Source organism: Leiobunum rupestre, chromosome 6 (genome assembly GCF_980474605.1).
Source record: "Leiobunum rupestre chromosome 6, qqLeiRupe1.1.hap1, whole genome shotgun sequence".
Lineage (NCBI taxonomy): Eukaryota > Metazoa > Arthropoda > Arachnida > Opiliones > Sclerosomatidae > Leiobunum > Leiobunum rupestre.
Genome location: NC_143389.1, coordinates 12796217 through 12822042, shown reverse-complemented (window position 1 = coordinate 12822042; position 25826 = coordinate 12796217). Strand labels below are relative to the sequence as shown.

General features: G+C 37.3%; 1 protein-coding gene across 1 annotated transcript; it reads left to right on the top strand.

Moving 5' to 3' along the window:
- Nucleotides 1-2523: 2523 nt before the first annotated feature.
- On the top strand, nt 2524-25304 carry LOC149939302 (arylsulfatase I-like). The gene is made up of 7 exons (XM_090177708.1): nt 2524-2591; nt 3430-3608; nt 4942-5068; nt 18179-18305; nt 19351-19647; nt 23783-24255; nt 25131-25304. The coding sequence occupies exons 3-7, from the start codon at nt 4976-4978 to the stop codon at nt 25299-25301; spliced, it is 1161 nt and encodes a 386-aa protein (XP_090033834.1). The 5' UTR covers nt 2524-2591; nt 3430-3608; nt 4942-4975; the 3' UTR covers nt 25302-25304.
- The last annotated feature ends 522 nt before the right edge of the window (nt 25305-25826 follow it).

Here is a 25826-nt window from a genome sequence, read left to right as displayed (position 1 = left end):
CTCTATAGGAAATTGTAACCAGGAATCTGACGACGACGTAGACAACGAGTCGCTTGAAGTAGAGTTTCCACCACCAGTTCAAAACCACAACCGACGAGAATGCGTTGTTAATACGTCGGAAGAAGTAGATAACTTTCAAGAGACGAATCCTCAAAAGGACGAAATCGCGGCCACTTGTATTATTTCCTAGCTGTTAAAATTGTAGTTAACATTAAACCATTTAAATCAAATGCGTCGTTTACTGTAATTATAAATGTCAGCCATCGACCCCGAACAACGAAGAGTCTACTCTTACACACTAATAGAAACCATTTTTATACCATGGATATAACTTATGATTTCTTTTAAGGGTCATTTCGATTTCAATCTCAATGGAATGAAAGCGATTCCAACCCCGAATATGAACCGATTGGCCCAAGAAGGAGTCTATTTGAACAACTATTACGTGCCTCCAATCTGCACCCCCTCCAGAGCCTCACTCTTGACCGGAAGGTACGCCTCAAACACCGGACTCCAACATTACGTCATAGCTGGCGCTCAACCCAAAGGGCTCCCGTTGAACTTAACCATTCTTCCTCAATGGTTAAAACGAAGGGGATACGTTAGCAGGATGATTGGAAAAGTGAGCGATTTTTGTAATTATATTCCAAAGAATATGTACCATCCGTATTTATTGTGGTACCACGTCCTCGGAGCTACTTTCCCCACGGTACACCCCTGGAAGACATGGGAAGTGGGGCGTCCCACTACCCCAAGAATCTGCTGCTTGGGCCACCGGGCGGCACTGAAATAGGTCAACCAGGCCAACGTCCATCAGTGCCAACCAAGTAGCCACGGTCCTCGACATCCGTTGAGGGGGCGTATGCCTCGACGCAATATGCTGCAGGCCTTTAAGGCGAAGGTACAAGTTAAGCAGTAGCGGCGCCAGCAACAGGCCGGGGTAGGTCTTTCACTTCTTGCTCCTCCTTTTTCTTCTCTTTCTTCTTATTCTTCATTATCTTCTCTGTTTTTGTCGACCCTCCCGTCTTCTTTACCTCCGCTTGGGCCTACTTAAAATTTTGGTGGGGGCCTCCAAAAGTCGTCTTAAGGGGCCTCCAAAATTTAATATATGGACCTCCAAATTATTTAATATCAGAAAATTCTGTAATTTGTTTGCGAAATAATTTAATAATTTATTAATTTTTCAATATTCAACGCGAGTGATTCGCTTAACGACACTGCTGCTTTTATTCCTTTCTAAGGTACGAGTAACTTTTCTTTGACAGTATTTTTTTTAGTTTTAATTATTCGGTAATCACTCTTCTCTAGTTAAAACCGGAAATATTCAGAGCTGTATTGTGGTCTGCCAGCGAGGTTATAGGATCAGTGGGACAACGGTTTATTGAAAAATATTTAAAAAACGGAAAGATTCGTCCTAGAATTGTTGAATTGTAACGTAAGTGAATGGCTTAATTATAGAAATATTCATGGGTAACAATCGTAAACGTGCAGCTTAAACCTATTTGGCCAGTGAAGGTGAGTGAAAACCATGGATCCTTTAAGCCCCTGGGACCGGGACCGGGATCACCCAGTAGCGCATTGTGCGTAATTATTTAAGACAAAAACACCATATTGTTAATCTTAAAACTTTTATTTGTTAAATATTCAAGTCGCACTCATTAATTAAAACAATACTTAAACTTAATCTTAAACATGAATTGAAACTTAAAATTAAAATATGAAATACTAAAACAGTAATAATTCTAAATAATTGTAAGTAAAAATATTCCCAACATTTGTCAAAACCGTTGTATATACATTGTGTTTCAGAGATGTCTGGCACAAATTTACAGGCGTATTCTTTGGGTAACAAAGAGTGAAAAAGGTTTGGAGAAAGGTTCGAGTAATTGACCGTCAAAATCGGCCTCCAAAACGTCGAAAAACGGTCAAATGTGCAGTTTCTTTTATTCCTTGGACCAATTGTTTCCTTTCACTTAGCAATGATTTCTTATCTTTTTCGTTAAAAAACAAAACTAGTATCAAAAGTGCGTTATTAAAATGAAAGAATTAAGCTACGTGTAGAAAAACGTTTTACCAATAACAAGATGTTTCGAAATGAATACGCCTATTAAAAAAAGATAATTATTGAATTTCGTTTATTTATTCTTCTAATGCCATTAGAAAAACAAATTTAATACCTTGTGAGGCGTTTTGGAACGTATCTACATGTAGCTCATCTCCGTGTTTTTTTTTCCGAATGCTAGTACACTGAATGTAGTTGGCTTGCGTAATTAATGTTCTCATTAAATAGTCACCCACAAAAATGTTTTTAGTCTACAGGTTTAGTCTACAACACTTGTTCTAATAGATTTTTTGGACGGGTACGAGGCTCGAATTGGCAATAATTTGAGGGGCCTCAATAATTATCTTATGTATGGACTCGCTCAGGGAAATGCGGTGGAAGCGCGGCGCTTGTACCAGGAGCACTTTCCTCAAAGACAACTTCCAAATCGACAAACGTTCACGGCGGTTGACAAACGCTTTAGAGAAATTGTAAAAATACAACCCATGGGACCTGCTACTGTAGAGGATGACCCTACGGCAAGTACGAGGCAAGTTGGACGTCAATTACAAGTTGACCATGTACTTGTCTGGCGTATCCTTCGAGAACACTAGTACCACCCATTCCATTTTCAAAAGTTTCAATCTTTAAATGAGGCTGATTTTCCAAGACGAGTCGAATTTTCTCAGTGGTTTCAGGAGCAGACTAACGACATGAATTGATTAAGTACGCTCTTAGTTTCTGACGAGGATATTTTTTCCCGTGACAGAATCTTCAATTTACATAATCGTCATGAGCGACTACCGTTAGGACACATCAAATGCAGTTTAGTCTCGGAGCGCAACCATAGTTTTCAGTCACTAATTCGTAATACGCCTCGAATCTTCGAACTTGTTCAAGAATGATTTGCGTGTGCCCCAGATGATCATTTTGTGCACTTGCTGTAATTCAGTTAAATTTGTACTTATGGAATGCTGAACAACTATTGACGGCTTTTAAAATTCATTTTGCCCGTGAAAATACCTCTACATGTTATGGTCAAAAAAGCACGCAAAGAAGGCTGTGTGCCCAAGACATGTATCTGTAGTGTCGCGCGCTAAAACGTCATTTCAAAATCCGTCAATTGTCAGTTGCTTTGAAAATACAATGCCGCAAGTAATGTAGAAGATGTGGCAAACCCATTATCAAACACAATTTAAGCTACGTTCACACGAAAGCGGCAGAAAATGGTTTGAATCGCCTTAAAACGATTTAGCCTGGTTCACGCAACTCCTTCGAAACATTTTGAATCGATATCGAGCAAACTTGTAACTGAGCATAAACATTTGATGAAAACCTTTTAAAAAGTTATAAATATAACGGTTCGTTAAACTATTGGTTGTTTCCAGTGGCATTTGGGATTCTACAAACGATCTTTCACTCCAACATTCCGTGGATTCGAGTCCTTCTATGGGTTTTGGAATGGAGGAAGCGACTTTTTCACTCATCACTCCGTATTTTCGGCTCCTCCGAGAATATTTACCAACTTGCCCAAAGATTATCCACCAGATATCACCAATCCACCCAAGTAAGAGACTAACAAGGAGAGTACCCGAGGTGTTTATTGCCGATTTTGTTCGAAGTCGGGCGTAATGTAGACCTATATGAGATATGAAATTTTCCAAAAGGAGACGTTGCACTACCCATTCGATTTGCCATGGCAACCGAAAATGTTTTTGACCACTTAAAACAAAAAATCTCCATTTAAAAAAGCATGGGATTTTCTCGGTTTTTAAATATTTTGAAAATCACGAAATGTGTAATTTGACGATCACATACCCGTTATTAAGAGGTAGGTATTCAAAATCTGCACCTCCTAGTGGTTACGTCCTCAACTATGCATTTCTGAAATACATTTCGCGAAATGCATGAATGCGCACAGGCCGTGCGCGAACGTTTTCAAATTTGGAACAACGCGGGAGAAATCTCCGCCGCGAACCCTTAGCACCGTAGCCAAGGCTTATTCACAATTTTATCGCTTTAAAACCTAAAATTAACACTTATCTTTGCAAAATGATTCATCAGAACCTTAAAGTTGCTCTTAGATATAAGTTGTGTTCCTGAAGGTATTTATTTTTCAAATTTGAGATTTAGACATGTTTTAGTGGCATTTATCAACCCGAGCGTGGCTGCTCTACCAAGTAAGATAATATTTTAGATGCAGAAATTTCGAAAAAGAAGATGCCGCTACTGCCCTATCGTCGTACGTTAATTTTCTTCTCTCCAGGACAACGCCGTTAACATGGGCTCCTATGGTAGACCTTTACTTATGGGGACCTATGATAGGGTTATGCTTATACTCATATTATTAAAAGTTAGTCACTCCACGAACACCTCAACTATTCAGTAACGCCTCTTTCGGGTACAGACCACACCAGGTGTCACCCTCAGAGGAGGTGGCACTCATCAATATTTATTTATTTATTCTTTTTGAAATGGTTTTTCTCATCATTATTCCCATTCATTCGTGGACAATTTTGTTGAAGAAACAAATGTTGATTGTTTCACTTCACGTACAGCTGTATAAATTTAAAACTAGTTCCATAGTACTTATAAATTACAAGTAGCATTAATAAAAATTAATTTTCGAGGCGATGGCACCTAACTGCATTATAGTGTAATGGGATATATACTTAATGTGATGAAAACTTCGGTTTCCCCTTTGCCAAGAAACACGCAGATGGTAAATTCAATAGTGTTTGACGCTATAGTGGTAAGCACTTTCCCAAACACGAAGAGTTCAAGTCTCAATGGATGTTAAGAATAAGTGGCTAATAGGAATACTATTCTTAAATAATATAGTTTATTTAATTCTCCGGAACAAAGAGTCATTTTCCAAAATATCATGTTTTTCTTTTAAGCGCTTTACTCGATGGTTACGACTTCCGAGACAATATGGAAATTGTCAAAGGAAAAAACATGGAATATCTCACTGACATTTATACTGAGAAAGCTGTCCAGATGATAACTGAACACCAAAACGATAAGGTAATTTCAATATAAAAGATATCATAAGTAAGTAGTTAACATCAATGGTCTATCATCTCTCGTTGTTTTAAGTTTACTTTTTACTGGGTTCTTTAAATGAGTTTGAAGAGTTTTATGTTGTATTTTCTCTAAGTGACCATTAACTGAAACTGTTTGAGGCCTACCAAAATGAAAAAAAAAGGTTTGGGTCTTTTTTGTATTCAAAGAAGTAGGGTAAAAATGAAATCTTCTGTTTGAAAATTCCCACGGTTTCATCGTTTCAAGATGGAAGGGGGGGGGGGGGGAAATGATGTACATTCAAGTTTTGGGGAGACATTGCCTTCCCTTCCGCTCCTCATTTCAGGGGCGTAGGAACGTTTTAGAAGTTGGAGGGGGCAAGGAGAAACGAAACGGGGGTCTAGGAGCTTAGCCCAGAATGTAGAGTGAGTAATCGGTCGCGAAAGTCATTAAGGCATTAACAGTAACAACAGTTATCATACGAAGTGTATTTTAGTCTTTAGAGTCGTTTATGAATTTAAGATACACAAATCCACAATAATAAAATGAGAATGGTTTTGAATTTTTAAAGGAGTGTAGCTTCACCGAATGCATGTGTTACTGTTTGACTACCATGTAAATTGGCGGGAAAAGACACAGTTGCGCTTCTATAAGCTTTATATGCTTTTAAATTGAGAATTTGAGCTTTTGAAGATTTCAACTGACCAAAGAGTTGAAGAGGAAATAACATTAGTTGCCCCTCCCAGAAAAATTCTAGGGAGGGGCATTGCCCCCTTGGTTCCTACGTCCCTGCCTCATTTCATTGAAAAATATAAAGACGGGATTTCTATGACTCGTTTTGATTTTAGTTGAGTATATCGTTCTAAATGGAGTCCATATTATTTCGTTCAATAAGCATTGTCATTTGTGAAATGTAAGCAAATGCATAAAGTTGAAATTTTAGATTTTCTAGACAAAAACTACCCAGGCCAGCGATTATATTATGCAAACGAATTAGCCTTACCTTCAAAACGGTGACGGTTATTGTGGTTGTAGTTATAAAGTTTTGGGCGCGCCTGTTGAAACATAAAGAAATATATGAAGCAAGTAAAACATTAACTTGAGCTGACAAGAGAAAAAACTAGACGAGGCCTCGCGCGGTTGGACTGTACACAGTCCCATAGGCAATTTGGGGGCCCCTCGATGGAGCCCCCCCCCCCCCCCCGCATTGCGGAGTTTGCCGGGGCGATATTTACGCCACTGGCTTTACTGCTGTTTCTCCTCTAAGTCGGTTGCGAAGGGGATCAAAAATTATGCTTGCCCATTGCCCCACTAAATAATTGCTCGGAAGGCACACTAGTAGCAGTAGACGACAGATATTTTTTGTGGCCTTTGCTACATTTGTGAAATTGTGTCGAGTTTTCCGACTGAAGAAAATAAAACTAAAACTATCGCGGATTTCCGGATTATGCCAGTTTTGAAAGCAAACATTTGGAGAACGAGCCCATTTTCAATTGAGAATACGTAAGGGTGTGTCAGTTGACAGTTACGTAGAAACCCTCATAGAGTTATCTGAGATAGGATAAATATGAGCTTATATGAAAAACTAATAGTAAATTAGGAAGTTTAATTACTAAATTTCAACATGCGCTAAATGTTGGTAAATAAAGTTGTAGAACCGTTTAAAAACCGTTTAAAACCATGAAAATCTCGGTTCCGGTTCCGGTTTCGGTTATCATTTTTTTATAAATATCGGTTCCGGTTCCGGATATGGTTATCAAATTTTTATTTTATCGGTTCCGGTTCCTAGAATTTACTCGGTTCTTCTCGGTTCCGCTTCCGGTTCCGGTTATCCGTTGCATCCCTAGTAAGAAAGGTAAACGCTGTAGCAAAAACGCAACACGCGTAACACGAGTAGCAAAAAGTCCTGATCTACTTAAAAATCCCAACGAAACCTCTCCTTCTACGAAGTCCCGTTCTTTCACACTAACTCCCCTTCTACGAATTTCACAGGCGTTTAGTTGAAAATCAGGCCCTGAACATTGAGTTATAATTTCAAAGGTCTAGAGCTAATCGTTTTCGAGTTTTTAGGAACATGACATACAAATAAATAAATAAAAGGACAAACTTTAAGACTTATAGTTATAGATTACTGCTAACGACAACGTTTTAAGGGGAAACAATTTAAAGTTTTAATTTTAAATAAATATCTTCATAGAAATCGTCAAGAAGTAATATATCCGAGACCCAGCACTTGCAAGTTACTGTAAACAGAACGCCGTGTTTTTGCTCAGCCATAACACCAGAGATACTGACAATATTCGCGAGCGAAACGGGTATAGGCGGCGCTGCAGTCGTTACCCCTTCAGCTTGGTTTGTCTGCGTACTTTGTTGATCAAAACAAACGATTAAATTATAATTTGAAAGGTTTTACCTGCCATGGCTTTAGAATTTAAAATAAAATAAAATTACGTAATAAAAAGACTGGATACTTCATGGCTAAAATTTATATATATTTATTTACATGGGCGAGCTTTCGGACCGTGGTCCCTTTTCAAGCCGAGGATTACAAATGTAAATAAAAATGTATAAATTTTAGCCATGAAGTATCCAGTCTTTTTATTACGTAATTTTATTTTATTTTAAACGATTAATATGGTGGATTGTAGGAGCAGAGGTGGCATAAATTGCGAAGTACCTTTCTGTAGTAATACTGCCCTTAAAAATATTACAATTCGAGTAAATGGTGAGAAAAGAACGTTGGAGTTATCGTTTCACAATTTTCCGAAATACAAAAATCTTTTTAATGTGTGGTTAACTAATATAAAATCAGGGAAGATGCCTAGTTAGTGGGCACAGATTTGCAGCGCCCATTTTAAAGATAGACTTTTTAGAAAGAAATGGTGAGACACAAATTTTACTTAATACTGATTTTAAAGTCAATATTATTAAATATTTATCATAATAACTGTCATTTAGATGAGAGTTCAAGAGACGCATGAAATGCAGTGCCATTCCAAGCAATAATTTACCATGTAGAATTATTTGAAATCCACTGTAACTAAATGAAAAGAGAGGACCCTACGTTTTGTGAATCGTTTTAAAGGTGATCTGTTTTATAATATACTGCAAAATAAGGAAATGCTAATGAATTAAATTAATTTTAGGTCAAGCCGTTAAATTGTCATTATCGCTGGAAAATATTACATTGAGGCCCACAAAATTATGCGTTAAAAGGGCATATTTTTCTATTTGGTATTGAACCCCAATTTTCCTATCTTTGCCACTCTGATGATTCGGTATGAGTTTTCGAGTTGATTAATAACATTTCGAGCTATTGCCGCAGATCCCAATATGATTAAAAATAATACTGTAAATTCAAATGGTTTTTATTTTTAATACTTATTTGCATATCTTAACATTTTTATTGATATTTTATTAACTTCTATTGTAATTTCTAATTAAGTGGTTTCTTCAATGAATTTAAATTGCTTTTAACTTCGAATTAATTCTATAATACATTTGTTTTTGCCTTTTTAGTTTACATTTTTGACTTTGAGTAGAAAATTCATAACATAAATAGTTCAGTTCATTTGTTATCTACAAATACTAATTGGCGAAAATTGTGTAAATTTAAATATAACTTTTCCTTAACTAAAATCTAAAATAAAAATTATATATTTGGACAATGTTTTTCTTCAAATACTGTCAGTCTCTCTTAATATCAATTAAAAATAGCCCTTGAGAGAATAGAAAAAAAAATGAAAAGGCATAGCTGAATTTTTCCATAGTAGCCTCTACATGTGTCAGATTTATAGCCCGGTGTACCTGTAAGATTTAAACCACACCAAAGAGGGCTATCATCAGAATGCCCTATGCCGGCGTCCACAAGCCCGGACATAAGTGCGCTTTGCGAAACAACGTTCGGCCAGTGAGACAGCCATTTTGACCGCCTCACATATAGCAAACAAACGCCCTCATCACGGCCCAACAAAAGGCGACACCATGGGCTGCCCGAGACCCACCCTCGCACAGCTGAGGACTAGAGTGGCTTCCTCTTCCACTGCAAACTACCCTCCTTAGTAGGTCACAGAATGACGAGTGTGGAACACCCATGAGGTTCCAGTGACCCAGCGCCCCGATCACATGACCTTGAGAGCCGGGTATGGAGCCCACCACAGGCTCCAGTGACCCCATCACACCACTAGATAGGGACAGTGGGAAAGATAGGGACAAGCCCGGACAGGTGACAAAACCAGCATGGGTAGTAGAACCCTACTACTGATGGTCGCACCCTCGACGCAAGCCGCTCAACCCAGCAGAAGGTGCAGCAATGGTGCGACCAGCTCGCCACTTCGCACACAGCAATGGGAATGAGAGCGGATGCTCTTGGCAACTCCGGCCGACACCCTACCTAGGAAGGTAGAGAGCCAAACCCTTTGGAAAGAGCTCCTAAAGGGGAACGACGAGCACACAGTAGCCCAAGTAACCCAGCACAGCTGGCACCGGATATCCCGGTGGACCCCAAAAGGCCGGGAAACAGGGCCGCCGTGCCCGCGTATAGAGGCCCGCAGCCCCACAGCAGGCTACCCAATCCGCCGAGGCGGCCAGTTTGCCCGGCACCTCTCCATTAGCCTGGGCCGAAGGCCAGTATCCAGCCCACACCTAATAATAATAAATTTCCTACATACCTTTAAAACTTTAAAATTCAAACTGATCCCGTGTATGAATTCTCCAAGGCCTACTCAGAATGTTATTAAACTCTCTATTACGAATTCAATACCAATTGACAGGTCAAAATTAATAAATAAATGTCGTATATACACCTTTGTTAATACGAAACATTCGAACACGCTTTAAAAAATATGCTAAAATCGTTAGTAAAATGTTTTAATTGATGTTATAAAACACGCATTTTCGCATAACGCCATTACCCGTATCACCCAAATATAGTTCTAGGCAGTGTGACCTGGGGGCCTATTCTTGTCTCGGTTCTGATTTATCGCCTCGCCATAACGACCTGAAGGATAACGACATTGTCCATCTGTCGTTATCCGAGATTTCGTTATGCCGGGAATATCGCCAAGCGAGTTTTCAAACGTGCTTCCTGTTTAATTAGCCTATGAGAAGCCGAATTTTAGAGATTGCGTCATTACATTTTTGCGTCTGATTCGTCTGTTGTTGTTTTGAGTTTGACATCTTCATTTGTTTTTTACTGTAAGTTTTTTTTCAAAATAACAATGAGTCGTACAGCTAAAGTAACAGGTGAGCAAAAGTTAATCATTGTAGAATTTATGGAAACAAACGAACGGTTTGTAACCAGAAAATTTGACGCGTCATTTACAAATGACTCTTACGATGCTTTGTGGGTAAGCCTTGTGGAAAAGCTCAACTCTTGTGGTGGGGGAGCGGCCAAAGAAGTAAAACAGTGGAAGAAAGTAAGTTTTAATTTTAAAAATAGTCATTTTTATTACATATATAATATTTTCGGAGTTTGACAGACAGGAAGTCTGCAACTAGAGCCAAGGCTCTAAAAATCCAGACGGCAATTGAGGAAGGTGTTGCGAATCCTGGACAGCTTTCTCCGATTGAGCATCGCTTAGTTAATGTTTTGGGTTTAGGTGGAACATTTGGCCCCAGTAAAGTCCCAGAAGCGGGTTTTGGTGACATTGTTGCAGTAATGGATGCATCTTTAGCTTCACTTACCTACAGTCCCACAGTTTCTTCTATTTTGACCCCTGCGTATTCAGTCCCTTCTGCCAATACTTCTCCGTTGCAACCCCGTCGATCTCCCCGACTGAATCAGTCTCTCCAACCAAATCATTCTCAGGGAGATAGGCAATCCCCAGCTGCATCTGTCAGGCAATCCACAGCTACATCAGTAAGGAATGCAAATTTTACAGCAGCTGCACAAAGTATGTAAAAATACTCTTATTTAATCATATTTCAATAAATTGTAATACTTATGTTGTTTAAAGGGCGTAATCAACAGCGGCAGCAAAGGGTTCGTGCAACTGGACCTTATGCTAGGGCTCAAGAGATGTTTGAGAAAATAAATGGTAATCTTGAGAAGCAGATGGAAATTATGGAGAACCAAAGTGAAATTTGGTACCACATCGCTAATTCTCAAAAGAAAATTGCCAAAGCTGAGGCTGAAAAAGCTAAAGCTGCTATGATGCAGGCAATGGCCTTGAGAACAATAGCTACCACCTTCAAAAGATTATATGGCCCGTCCAATGATGATCAAGAAGAAGAAGAGGAGGAGGAGTAATCAGATTCTACTTTCTGGTAGTGGAGAGAAGGGCCCTTTTAAGGGCCACAGGGCAGAGGTATCTGAATAATAAGAATAAACGGTTTCTTCTAAAGTAAAGTATGGTAAGGGTGTATGACAGTGCCTTACGGCACTTGATATTTTTGCCCTTCCATTCTTTGATTTAGTTTTACCATTCATTTTGTTATTCCTATATTTCTGCCTTGGGATGCTAGAAGTTCGGTTTGTTTCGGGTTTCAATATGAAACGTGTTGCAACGCGAACATGTTCGGAGTACCGGCCTCCCCGTTTGGCTAGCGTTGGTAACTTAAGTCTCAGTACTAGATTTATTGAAATTTGGGACTAGATATCAAAATTACCTTAATAATTTAAAAGTTCGTGACTTATAATAATTATAATACTTAAGCCTTGGCTTATTTCAAGTTTTCGAGGATAAATATTGGCCGCACATTGCACGTGTGTTGCTGGGTTGGGAGACGTCTGTTCTCATGTAGGTGCACTTTTGTTTTTCATTGAGTATGGAATAAGGCAAAGTGAAGAGCCACGCACGTGTACTGGGCTACTTTCTCAGTGGCCAGCACCAGGTGCTAAAGAAGTGATATACACAACTGGAAAGAGGAAGTGTTCAGAGGCAGGCAAAAGAAATGATAAAACAAAAAAGAAACGAATTATTCCTCCCCCAACTGTAACTGAAAAACAGGAAATGTATAATTTATTTGATGCTCTTCCAAGAAAATTCAAGCCAGTTTTTTTATCAGGAATTCCTCATTTCTCTAATCATTTCACCCCTAAGCTCTTACCACCAAACTCTTTAAAACAGTTACAATCTGATAAAAATGCCAAACTTTCTTACGAAGAACTTTTAAATGTAATCAAAAATATTGATATTAAAATATCACAAGATGAAGCCTTGGAAATTGAAAAAAAAAAAAAACACACACACACACAAGAGAGCAATCAAAATAAAGTACTGGTTTGATATCAGGGCTGGGAGGGTGACAGCATCCAAATTTAAAGATGTTTGTTGCATTCGCTCAGCATTATCCAGAGACCACCTATGGACTGTGAGAAGGATGATAAAATACGCGAAAAAGTAGATTAGTCCATAATTAAAAGGGATAATATAGCTAAACAAATTTGAAGAAATTAAAAAACTTACTAATAACTCGTACCAATAGGTCTTCGAGCAAACAAAAAACGCGAAACTTGGATCAAATAGATCTTCGAGTAATAGGATTTAGCTATATTATCCCTTTTAATTATGGACTAATCTACTTTTTCGCGTATTTTATCAGCATTAACCAGTCCAAGCTTGGTGAAATCTATATGTTACCCTGAGCAAAATAAATTTTCCAACAAAGCAACTGAATGGGGTTGCAAACATGAAAAAGATGCTATTAAAGCGTATGAAGATAGATTGAAAGAAAAACACATTAATTTCAAAGTCAGCCATGTCCGATTAGTTATAAACCCCAAGTATCCCCACCTAGGGGCATCTCCTGATGCAATTGTAAGCTGCGACTGCTGTGATAAAAGCTGTGTTGAGGCCAAATGTCCTTTTTGTATTAAAGGAGGTACTGTTGAAGACCTGGCTTCAAAGAAAAATTGTTTAATTAAAGATGGCGGTCAATTAATTCTAGATAAGAAGCACAAGTATTATTTCCAGTTTCAATCTCAAATATATATCTGCGATAAAGCTAATTGTGATTTTGTAGTGTGGGCGGAGAAAGGCAATATTTTTATACAACGTATTGTACCTGATATTCAGTTTTGGCAAACTTATTTGGAGAGGGCACGCAATTCTAGCTGAACTTGTAGGTAAATATTTCACAAGTGGAAATCGTTATGCGGAATCTAACTCAAAAGCAGTAGCGGAATCCAACTCTAAAAACTGAGCTGAATCTACTTCAAAAGAATCTGATTCAGCTGCTTCTTTTGAAGTAGAATCAGCTATCTCAAAAGTCGTGACTAAATCTACCCCATAAAACACTGCTAATTCAAACACAAACATTTTGCTTCCTAGTAGTAGTCAAGACCAAGAAATTTGGTGTATATGTAAAGGACAACTAAGTTATAATGAAAAAAATTATTTTTTGTGAAAATGAAGAGTGTGAAATTGGTTGGTATCATACTAAATGTATATTAAAATGAAAAGAGTCCCTAAAGGGAAATGAATATGCAAATCATGTCGGTAATGTTCCTATTTTTAGAAGTTTGTGATCTTAAACCAAAAATAACTTTCCTGTTTAAACTTACATGATTTTAATTAAAAAAATATTTTGCGTGATTTTAATAAAAAAATATTATTCTTACAAACATTCATTCATTTATAATAGGTGGGGGGCTAGTATTAAAAAGAGCGCAACAAACTTGGGCAATTTTGTCTATTGGGGCTTGTTCATCCGAATCATCACTAACTAACATTTCTATGGGTAGAGGCCCTTCAAGTATCGTGTATTTTTGGCGTACACAACCTATTACTCGCTCAACGTGTATAAGCAGACTTTCGATTTTTCTAGTACCTTCTATTTCAAATGGTGACAGCTGCTTTTTGCCTCTTTTAAATGAAGGTAATTTGACTTCTGCACAATGGAAACCTACTGCGTCTGCTATGTTAAATCCTCTATCTATAAAAATAATTCCAAATTTATTATGATTTTCAAAAAACATATTTCGAATTTGTTTTACCTGCAAGAATTAAATCCCCTGGCAAACGTTTTTCCAATAATCCACAATTTTCAGTTATGTGTTTGTCTGACACTCTTCCTCCCCAAGCTTTAGAAAGAAATGAAACCGAGCATTAAGGGGCTACTCCAATTAAAAATTTTACAGTGTGGTGGTGTTTGTACTGAGACCAAAGTTGCCCTTTAGCTAATAAATTGGACGGCTTCTCTGTGAAAACTTCAAAACAGTCAATTATAACTGTCACTTAGTTTCCAAAGACATTTAAAAAAGAGCGACGCATAGTCTTGTATAGTTCGTCCCTAGAAGGCCAAATCACGAGATGTCCGAGACGAGCGTAAAAGACATCCAAAATAGAATAAAATATTCTCGATGCGGTACGATTTGAAACATTAAATCTATAAGCTAGATCCAAGAAATCAAGATTTAACCTTAACTTCATTAGAAATATAATTACTTGCTCAAATTTGGTTAAAACCGATTGATTAGTAATTGTTATGAATGGTTTTACAATGTTAAATATAACCATAAGAGTTTCAATACTCGATACACCAGTGTAATATTTCACTTTAACTTCGTCTTGGAAGTTCTCTTCAGAAATTACAGTAGCTTTGACATTCTCAAGAGTATTTTTATATTAAGTTTTGACTTGTATAAAAGATCCTGCTCTATTTGGTCAATATCGTTGCTTGATAAATCTGTTTGACAAGTAGCATTTTGAACATTGGGAGAAACTTGAATTGATTTTGGTTGAAATAAATGATAACGAGTCATAATATGTCTTGCTTGAGTTATTTTGCGTGGAGTGAAATAAGAATTTGCAGGGTTTTGATCAGCATTGGACAAAGACTCTTCATTAGATTCAGGGAAAGAATGAATATATTCTTAAGAAATATCATCGTTATTGACATTAGGCTCTTGCGTAGCAGCTATGGTTATCTTAGATTGAATCAATTCTGATCTTCGCTTTATTCTCTCCTTCCTGTCTTTGATCATTATGTTCTTCTTACTATTTTCTGATTTATTGTAGCCTAAAGTTAAGCTAGGAACCCAATCTTGGTTATCTTGCTCTAGCAGTTTCGCAGGAGCCCCTGTAATTGATATTTGCAAACTTAATATTTTTAACTGAGATTATAGGATAATTTTAAATAATAAACTTACCAGTAACAAAATGAAGAGAACATACCCTCGAGTTTTTAATTTTATCTTTAGTAAGATCTTTTCGTTTTAGAGCTTGTACCCACCTTTGCCTCCTTATTTTGCAAAGTTTCACTAAGCCTTGATTTTTACTCTTTTCATTTAATGATGGAAAGCGATAAAAAGAAACTTTGTTTCCGTCCCGATTGCCCCGCATCGAGCAACCGTAAACAGCGCAAAAATTAACCATTCTAATTTACTTTAAACTAATTTATTTCTGGAAATAAGCAAGAAAATAAGTAAGCTAATTGCCTATGTGTATACTATTCACTTTGCCGCCAAATCTGTGCTTGCCCTCCAAGGATCGTTTTCAAACTGTGGCGATGACGTCAGACACACGTGATTTTGCTACACCCCGCCTAGTGTCAGAGCTCTATACCGTACAGGTGAAACACTTCACTATTTCAACAAGTAATTTTCAGATCCAGGTTCTCGGAAATATTACTTCTCGGCGATTTCATTGGAGATGAGTTGCTGAAGCGCCTTTAGCATTTACCCACTTCTTCAAAAAATTAGATCCCTAGTTATACCAACTATAGGCAGCGATTTACAGCAACCGATTTAGGCCAATTTTTCCGAGGTCACGTGACAAAACCGTCAGTCGAAAAGCTCTCTGAATCTAGGGTATGATGTCTTTATTAACTTTGGCTGAACACGATCAGGTAAAACTTCGATGTATGGTCTACCTCATGGTTTAAACTACATTAGGAGCCTCTGGACTCAACCAATCAAAATTATTTTTTGTTATAACAATAATACAGCAGGGTGTTTTGAATTGCTCTGACAGGGCATTTTTTCAGAAACTGCAAGAGGGAGTTGCGAAATTTTCAGGGTATTATTTCTAGTGTGGGATAGCTTTAAATTTCAGAAAAATCGGAAATAGTTTCGGGTTTTTGTAAAAAATATTTTTTCACCGGTAGGTGCTAGAAAAAATGTTTCAATGAGAAAGTTGTAGAGTGCTGTCGAAAATGTTCAAAGAAATTGGTTTCATTGGAAAAGAACACTTTTTAACGAAGATGTGAGCTGATGAAAAAAACAAGCCGTCCATAGGGGCCAATAGCCTTCGCATTTTTGGACGTAAATGAAATAAATCACGTTAAAAGATTAAATTCCTTAAAAAAGTACATGTAATATACCAAAACACCAATTTAGACCTACAGTAGGCCCAAAAACGTATCAGTAGGCCAACTACGCAAAAAGTTTTCAATTAGTATATAATTAATGTAAAATATTTTTGTTTTCAACCATTCTCTAACGTTTATTAAGTCTAATCAACATGCCACTAAATTATTCTCGTGATCAGCGTGCTTGTATGGTCGAGTTATTTTATGGTGAAGCCAATCGTAACGCGCATAGGGTTAGTGAATTGTTCACCGTTCGATATAAAGATAGAAGACCAAGCCACAACACCGTTCTTGAAGCTGTTCGTGACTTTCAGACTTACGAACACGTCAATCCCAGATTTCGTGGACCAGGTCGTCAAAACATCAACATGGAAGACACCGTTCTAGCCTATTTTGTTGCGTATCCTCGAGCAAGCGTCAGAGGTGCAACCGATGATCTCGGATTATCGACGAACTACGTGTGGACCACTCTCCACAATCACTACTTCCATCCGTATCGAGCGACCCTCCACCAAGCTCTGAACGAAGGAGATATGGAACGTAGATTTGATTTGTGCAACTGGCTAATAACCATGTCTGATGATAACCCAAAATTCATCAATCAAATGCTGGTGACCGACGAGTGTTCCTTTGGGAGAGATGGGCCTTTCAACCATCAAAACACCCACATGTTGTGTGACGAAAATCATCACTGAATGTTTGGGCGGGTTTGCTTGGGGATCGAATTATTGGCCCATTTTTCCTCCCAGCTCGTCTTAATGGACAACGCTACTAGGTGCTTTTCGATGACCTGCGGGCTCTCCAGACCTAACTCCAATGGACTTTTTCTTGTGGCGGTTCATCAAAGCACAAGTTTACGTGACCCCGTTTAGAACATCGAAGATGTGCGTCACCGAATCATTGCAGCTTTCGAACCTGTCACTCCTGATCTGATCAGACGCTCGTTTCAAAAACATGCTTCATCGTGCCCAAACATGTATCGCGGCAAACGGAGGTATCATAGAACCTCACTTGTAAAATGCTTATGTTTATTCGAATAAAATGTTCAATTAAATCTTTCAGACATTTCTTTCATTTACGTGCAAAAATGCGTAGGCTTATATTGGCCCCTATGGACGGCTTGTTTTTTTTCATCAGCTCATATCTTCGTGAAAAAGTGTTCTTTTCCAATGAATCCAATTTCTTTGAACATTTTCGACGGCACTCTACAACTTTCTCATTGAAACGTTTTTTCTAGCACCTACCGGTGAAAAAATAATTTTTACAAAAACCAGAAATTATTTAAAGCGATCCCACACTAGAAATAATAACCTGAAAATTTCGCAAATCTATCTCTTGCAGTTTCTGAAAAAGCCCAGTCAGAGCAACTCAAAACACCTGTATAATAATAGAAATGTATTTACGTTTATTATTAGTTTGTATTGACTTACGTTTCATAATTTATGCATGTTATTCTTTTATTTATCGTGTTACTTAATTTTTGTAACGTGTATCAGAAAATGTAGTTTTTTTGACCGAGCAGAGGGCCCTTTGATTAATTTGTTCACTTAACTACATTTGATAATTTACCAGTTTTTAAATTTATGTTTAACTTTTAATTCTGTATCGTAAATAAATTTTTCAAAATGGCGAATCTGCATTACGCAAAAGACGTTTCGTTATTATACACTGTTGCGTTTCTGCCAAGTAATTGTCGGCTTTTAAAATTCTTACTGCATTTTGAAAATGAGCAAAAAAAAACAAAATAAAGATATATCGTGGTAGTGTCGCGCACAAACAACTTAATTTAACATTCGCTTAATTGAAATTTAGTACTAGTTCACAGAGATATCGAGTGTGATTTAATTTCATTTATTGCAGCCTTTGTTTTTGTACTTGGCCCATCATGGCGTTCACAGAGGCAACCCACAGCAGGAAATGAGTGCTCCGTACAAGTACACCAAGTTCTTCGATCACATTCAGGACAGAGAAAGAAAACAATATGCGGGTGATTATCCGATTTCTCTGTTTGAGATCTTAAATCGCCAATTCGCTTTCTTGTCGCATTTTGAATTTAGTTGTTGTATTTTAAAACAAACGCGGAGCCATTTTTTTTTAAATATTTCAATATTAATAACTTAATTTTATAATTGGTTTTCAACTTAAATACTAATTTTTTATCAAATTTTATCGAAAATACACTCGATACTCTATATTCTGTACTGTTTATAGCCCTGAACCACTCGTGTTTATAAGCTTCGCAGGGCTCCCACCAGGTCCCTAAAATACCTAAAAGCCCCTACTTTTTTTCGAAGTCCCTAAACCACCCTAAAATCGGAATTTGGTCCTTAAATCCCCCTATTTCTAGTAAATTTGCTGAAAAGTACCATCGGCTTATAATATTGAACCATAATTTTATCGATTCACGTTTATAGCTATAATTTACTAAATTAGGTGGCGCCACGAGCTCCGCTAAATTGAAATATTCGGTAAAATTCATAATGAGCCTCCCTGTCGTAAAGTTGAACTATATCTGAGTATATCATTTTGAGTAAATAAATATTAACTGTATAAATTAACTAACTAATCTAACCTAACTAAAAAACCTATTGAAAAACTCATCTAACCTAACCCTAACACTAAAGCTAGCCGTGCCCGTGGCCTAAATCACACGTCATTCCTCTCGACAGGGGCATGCGCGAGACCGTTAATACAAGCTGTCCCAAGGTATGAAAATCTTTCTAGAATGACCTATTAAAACTAAGTAAGTTTTAGAAATATCCTATTTTAAAAGTAATTTTTGTAAAAATTTAAGTTTAAATAATTATAATTTTTTTTTATTAAAATGGTCCTTATTTGGTTCCTACTTTTCAAAATTTTGTTCGTATTTCACCCTATTTCTGACCTGAAAAATCCCCTTTTTCCCTAATTTGTTTTCAGATTTTGGTGGGAGCCCTGGCTTCGTTTGCAAAGGTTTAAAACGCTATTGTTTAATGCAAACTCATTTTCACTTGTTGATTAAGATTGTTGTATTATTGAAACTATTTTCCTAGGTGCTCTGACGGCTATCGACTTGTCAGTAGGGGAAATTGTGGCTGCTCTGGAACGGAAAGGGATGTTGGAAAACTCTGTCATAGTGGTCTCAAGTGACAATGGCGCACCGCTCAAAGGCGGTCCTAACTCTAACGGCGGCTCCAATTTTCCTCTAAGAGGATTCAAGACCTCTGCCTTCGAGGGTGGTACCAAAGCCATCGGATTCGTCTGGAGTCTTCGGATTAAGAAGCCTCGAACCATTTGGAATGGTCTCATGCATTCGTGTGACTGGTTGCCCACGCTTTACAGTGTTGCGGGTAAATTATCGGCCAAATTTCTCATTATCTGCGAGTTAAACGACCACAGAATCGTTTGAATTTCTAAAACAGTGTTTGAGATATGACCAAAATTGATTGGTTGTATTTGCATGAGCTGAAATTTGGCTGAATTTAAAAAAATATTCTGTCCCTTGAAGGTCTATTCACAGGAGTCCACAAAATTGCAAAACATAGTTGATCGACACCGTTGCGTACGTTATTATCAAAACCCAATTTCCCTCTCCTTTCAATCCCTCCCCCTCATCCAAGTTTTTAATTTGCCAAATTCTCTCGCTAGAGGCTCAAAAGATCATCAAATAAACAGTTTGAATTTTGGTTAAAAAAATAGCCCGCTTTTCCGTGCCATAAACATCCTCGTACTTCGTGGTTTGGACCTTTTCGCTGTTCATAGTAAGGAAGACCCATCTCCCTTAATTACGTAACAAACTGATCTGACCCCCTAAATTTATAATACCATAGTTTTATAATTGCATCTGAAAGTATGCCTATAAATGGAACAAATCATTCCCCATATTTTACGAAGAGGACATTTCGTTTCTTCCCACACAAAAGACATTCTAGGACAATCATGAAAGAAGAATCCATCTTTCCCCATTAGGAAGTATTCGAAAGAGCGAAAGTGCAGTCTCTCACGCGGGTGCCACTCGAGCAAAGGGTTTTCTTTCAAGAGTCATGAAAGACTGTACAGACTCCAAAATCCCTATATTATATTATATTATATTCAATGCGTAAAAATTTAAGAAAAGAAGTGAAAAAACCAGACTTTAGTTTTTATATTTGAAAATGGGACTTCAGCTCAGGCTAACAAGGGAGGTCTTCGCACTGCCGGCGGCGTTCGTTTCCAGCTGTGTGGCAGCGGCGGGTCCCCGTATGATGAGCTGCGGTGCTTGCTTTGCCGCTTTATTGGCTCAAGCCAGGATAAAAACTTGTTGAGGTTAACGGTAATAGTTAGTGTAGGGAGCTGTTGGCTCGCGTGGCATGAAGGGCTTGTCACCACCCTCCTACGCATTGTAACCCGGCCACCTGAATTAATGGCTTTAAACGTTGCATGATGACTTAGGCCTAAGGTAGTGCTTTGGATGTTAGCCTAGCTGATTATTATTATTATTATTATTATTATTATTATATCTTGCACCAGCGAGGCGGGGAGGGGAGAGCGGTGGTAAGCTGGCACGCAATGTGCCCGTTTTCCGCCTTTATACAGGGTGGAAGCCTCAGCCGTGGTCCAGCCTGGGTACTTCTCCCAGTACACCAGAGAGCTGCGGGTGGAACACTTCTACAGGCGCTGCCTTGGCTATTTAATCCGTTATTTAACTATCCAGCTAGAATTTGTAGACATTCTAGCTGAATGTTTCTCGGTCTTTATTTTCATTTTCGGTTTTAAATCGTCGTCTGCTATCGCGGAAGCCCAGTGCGTAACTTTGTTCTTACCAAAATTGGTTAACCGATAATTAAATAACGGATTAAATGACCGAAGCAGCGCCTGTAGATGTGTCCCACCTGCAGCATTCTGGTGTACTAGGAGAAGTACCGAGGCTGGAGCACGGCTGAGGCTTCCACCCTGTATACTTTCATTTCCGGGAGTTCAATCCCGTTCTTTTGTGAGCTGGGTGTCTCAGTCGGTGGTGCTTCACCATCTATCCTTATTCCCACGGCCGTAGTAGTTGTCCCATTGCTGCTCCTTTTAAAGCCTTCGGTGGCTTGCATGTGAGGTGTGCAGGGTGACCATACCTCCTATATTTCCTATATTTTTCTATATTTTTAATGCCTTCCTATCAATTCCTATATTTTCACATATTTTCCTTTATTATCCTATAAATTCACGGTCTTTTGAAGATGAAATAACAACTAGAACATTTAGTGAAAACTTTCGAAATAAATCTTGAAATGTACGGGCTTTGTAAATCCGCTAAGTGATCCAATAATGCAAGAAAGCAGTGTACAAAAAATTATTAATATTCTAGCTGATTCGAGTCCAAGTATACCAATATGCAATAATTACCTTATTATTTTTCCTATATTCATAATTACCTTATTATTTTTCCTATATTCATAATTACCTTATTATTTTTCCTATATTCATAATTACCTTATTATTTTTCCTATATTTTCCTATTTAGTGTTCTATATTTTTCTATAATTCGCCGATTTAGTTTCCTATAATTCACCTATTTGATTTCCTATATTTTCCTATAATTCACATATTTGATTTCCCCTATTTCCCTATAATTTATCTCTAAATCTTCCTATTTTTCCTATAAAATTTCCAAAGCCTTTCCCTGGTCACCCTGGGTGTGACTGTCAGCAGTTGGGTTCTCCTGCTGCCCATGGCTGTTTCGTCACCCGTCTTGGCTGTGGTTACTATCTCAGGGCATAATGATGAGACTACTGGTGATATAGTGTAATTTATATCTCAGATGATCCGGTATATGAATTCTAACCCAATGCATCATGAAATCAGTCACCCTATTGATCGTGAACGTAAACGGTTCATAGCATTCGATCAAAGCTATTTAAAAAAATTTCTGGAAAGACTAATGGTTTACAAGGGCCTTTTATAAATCCGAAGTTTGTCTGTAGCCTGTACCATGCCTAGAGTGAAGTTCTAAGACAAAAAGTAGCATTGCTGTGAAAACATGAATGTCAAAACAGCAGTTCTTTTATTTTCCGAACCAATGGTAAGAGCTCTGAAAACGACCATTAGGCTTCATACATAGAAATGATCAGAAAGTGGTTTGAACTACATGACCTTCGTAACGGAAAAGAAAATAAACTACCATTTGAATCAATTAATGATGAACGACTTGACTGCCTAATTTCATTCAAGCCATACAAAGAAATGCCTTTGATAAATCGAACAGACGTATCCCTAATCAAATACTTATTAGGAAGTGAGTTCCATTATATATTTATCCGATCGAACACCACTTGACAATAGGAATATTTAAAGAATCGAATTTTTCGAATTGCGGCAAAAGTTCAAAATCAACAGCTGCAGTGGTACAGACAAACTTTTTATGATACTATTATTATTAAGTAACTTTATTATCTTTTTTAATTGGAATTATTCATGCATATATATCACTGGACACAGAGTCAATTGAAACCCATCCAATATCGTCAATCAAACTACATCTACATTTAAATAATAACTTGGGTGAAATGGAACAAATAATTTCATGGGACTAATAATTTTCAACTGATTCGAGTATGAAATTTTAAAGATATACTACTAGTGTCACAATTAAATATGGTTCCGTTGCGATGGTCGCTGGTTTCTTAGTGAAGTGTGCCGATGAAAGAACTGACTGCCTGCTTTGCTTAGAGAAACTAATGCAACGTCAATCACATTCTCCTTTATTAGTCCTAATTCATTCTCACGATAGAGTGGGCCTAAAATATCCCTCTCGTGTGCTTATAAAGATACTAGTTCTAGTAACTGGTTTTGTACAAATTTACCTTAATTTATTACCCCGAACAGAATTGCTTGGAACGTATGCATATGGAATGCTGCCGTACTTTCAAAAACCATTAGCGTGTGGTTAATGTATCAGAGCGTGAAAAGAAAGATCCGTGGCTATTACTACTAGATACGTTTTTGAAAGCCATCTTAAATAACCTTGGAAAAGATGGCTCAGATTGGAATGAGGAGTACAAAAAGTTACATACGAAGTCATTGTCAAAATCATTGTCGAAATTCGAAACTTATATAAAAGCGCCATCAAGCGAGAAAATCTTGAAACTCTGAATCAGGGGGGAGAACTGGTAGTTGGAACCCGGGCCTTGATAATTAAAGAGGCAAATAATATTTAAATGGATAATTCCAATTAAGTGTTGGCCTCACAGACGCTTATCTAAATATTTATATCTATTAATTTTCGTACAAATACTTTTTATTACACAAAACAAATAGTTACATTAATTTTAAATAATGTAAATTGATCAATTTTGTAGTAGTAGAGGTACTTTTTTAAGAATTACGATAAACTTTCTTACTGGTGAATGCAACGTTTAGTTTGGCATGTGAACGAAAATGCAACGTGTTTTGCAAACTACTAACCAACAAAGTTGCGAACAATTTTTTGTTTCTTTATTTTTATTACGTTTCTTTCAGGTGGCAACGTATCGGATTTGAACTCAGTCGATGGCGTGAATATGTGGCACGCTATTTCGCAAAATGAGAAATCTCCGAGAAATGATTTGTTCATTTACTACGATCAGATCTTCAATTATTCCAGCTACCGTTGGAACGAATACAAATTGGTGACGGGTCTGAAAGGGATGGTAAGAGATGGAGACGTCATTAGTTCTGGACCTCTACCATCCGGTGAATCAACAGCCGACGCGGTATTTTGTGGAAAAACATATCCCGGTTCGGATCTTGTCGATGAGGCGCTTGACAGGTTTTACAGCGCAACACCAGAATATACCAATAATTCATCGTACGCGAACTTTCAACAAATTAATTGCTCGCCTCACCAATCAAGGTGGCCAGACAATAGTTGCACGGTGAACAACGATTACTGCCTATTCAATCTTCATACAGATCCATGTGAAATGAACAATATAGCCCATGAAAATCCAGAGGTACGCTTATATTTTATTTATAATCCAAGGTACATATTGATGGCATGTTGTATTCATCTTTATAGTTACAAAGCTAAATTTTAAGTTGAAGTTTCCCAATCGGTGTTTGAATAATTTGGTTCCATCTTTATGGATAGATACATGAGCCTTTTAGTTTGCTTTTCTAAGTCAATTGTGCTCATGAAAGTTCTAAGAAATAAACGTAGTAGATATTGCACTGGTAGCGGGTTGTTTGAAAAACCAACGTTGCTTGAGAACCTTTATCAAAAACCGTGCAGATTTACGAAATTTTGTGGCAATGAAATAAAATTTAATTGTAAATTTTGTTTTATTTGAAGTGTAGTGGTCTTCGTCTACATTATTTACCAAACGCTCTTTTCCCGGTAGTAATATTAATTTGGGCAATCTTTGATTTGAAAATTGGAATATCAAGATCTCCAAGAAACAATGTAAACGATTTATCAATCGATAGCCTGCTGTTAAGTTTCTCTTTTTATTCCGGGCTAAGGGAAAATAGCATATTCGTTGTCAAAGTTATATTATTATATGAAGAGGCATACTTTTTGGCTGTACCTGTGGAATGGAAAATGATCCAATTACATATTTTACTAAAAGATTCTAATTATGTCTTCGCCATTTCTAGAATAACCAACATTCCTGACACTAAGTACTTGGATCTAATACGTGCTCATCATATTGAGAGCAAGCAGGGAGCCGCTTTTTTAAATTGCGTTTTTTTTCGCTAGACTCTTATCTTTTGTGTATGACGTTAGTTTTAAGTCACTCCACTCCAAGATATCAATTAATATTCTTATTATGACTTAAGTTTTAATATTACTGAGTGTACTGATGATGAAATATGTAAAATCTTTCAGATTTCGAAAGCCATGTTGGAGGCTCTAAAGGCCTACACGGACAAGGCTGCGCCTGCTCAAAACCAGGTCTGTGATTATAAGGCGAATCCTTCTTTCCACGGCGGCTTTTGGGTTCCTTTTGAAGAACCAGAACACGAAATCAAACCAATTCATTGTACTGCCACAGTTTAACCACAGCAAACTTGATAATATTAAATGAATTTCAACAGTTTTATTACTTTTCTTCACAATTATTAGTTCGTTTAATATTTTTCAGCGTACAGAAGATATTTTGTGGGCAGAGTTTAGAAACTCTAATATGATTTTGATTTAATTTTCTAATAATAATGAAGGCACCTTGTGATTTGGAAGCTCACAGGTATTGTTATAATTTCAATCTTATATATTCTGTAAAGTACTTAGCATTTATTTATTTTTTTTAGTCGTTCAAATTTTGCAGCTGATAGTTTCCCGTTAAATATATAATTGTATTAAAAAATTTCAGTATAAATTAAAAAAGCCTTAAATTTCATAGAATACGAAAAACCCATTGTACCAAAATCAAGCTTGAATTTATTGATGATACTGTCTCAAATGATTGTAATTATAAAAAAAATGTTTTCTACACTATTTCAATAGATTTTTGAGCCTTCTAGAAAAAGAAATTTCCTTCTTCTTATCAACCTCACGAAATGCACGATTCAAGGAATCTATGTA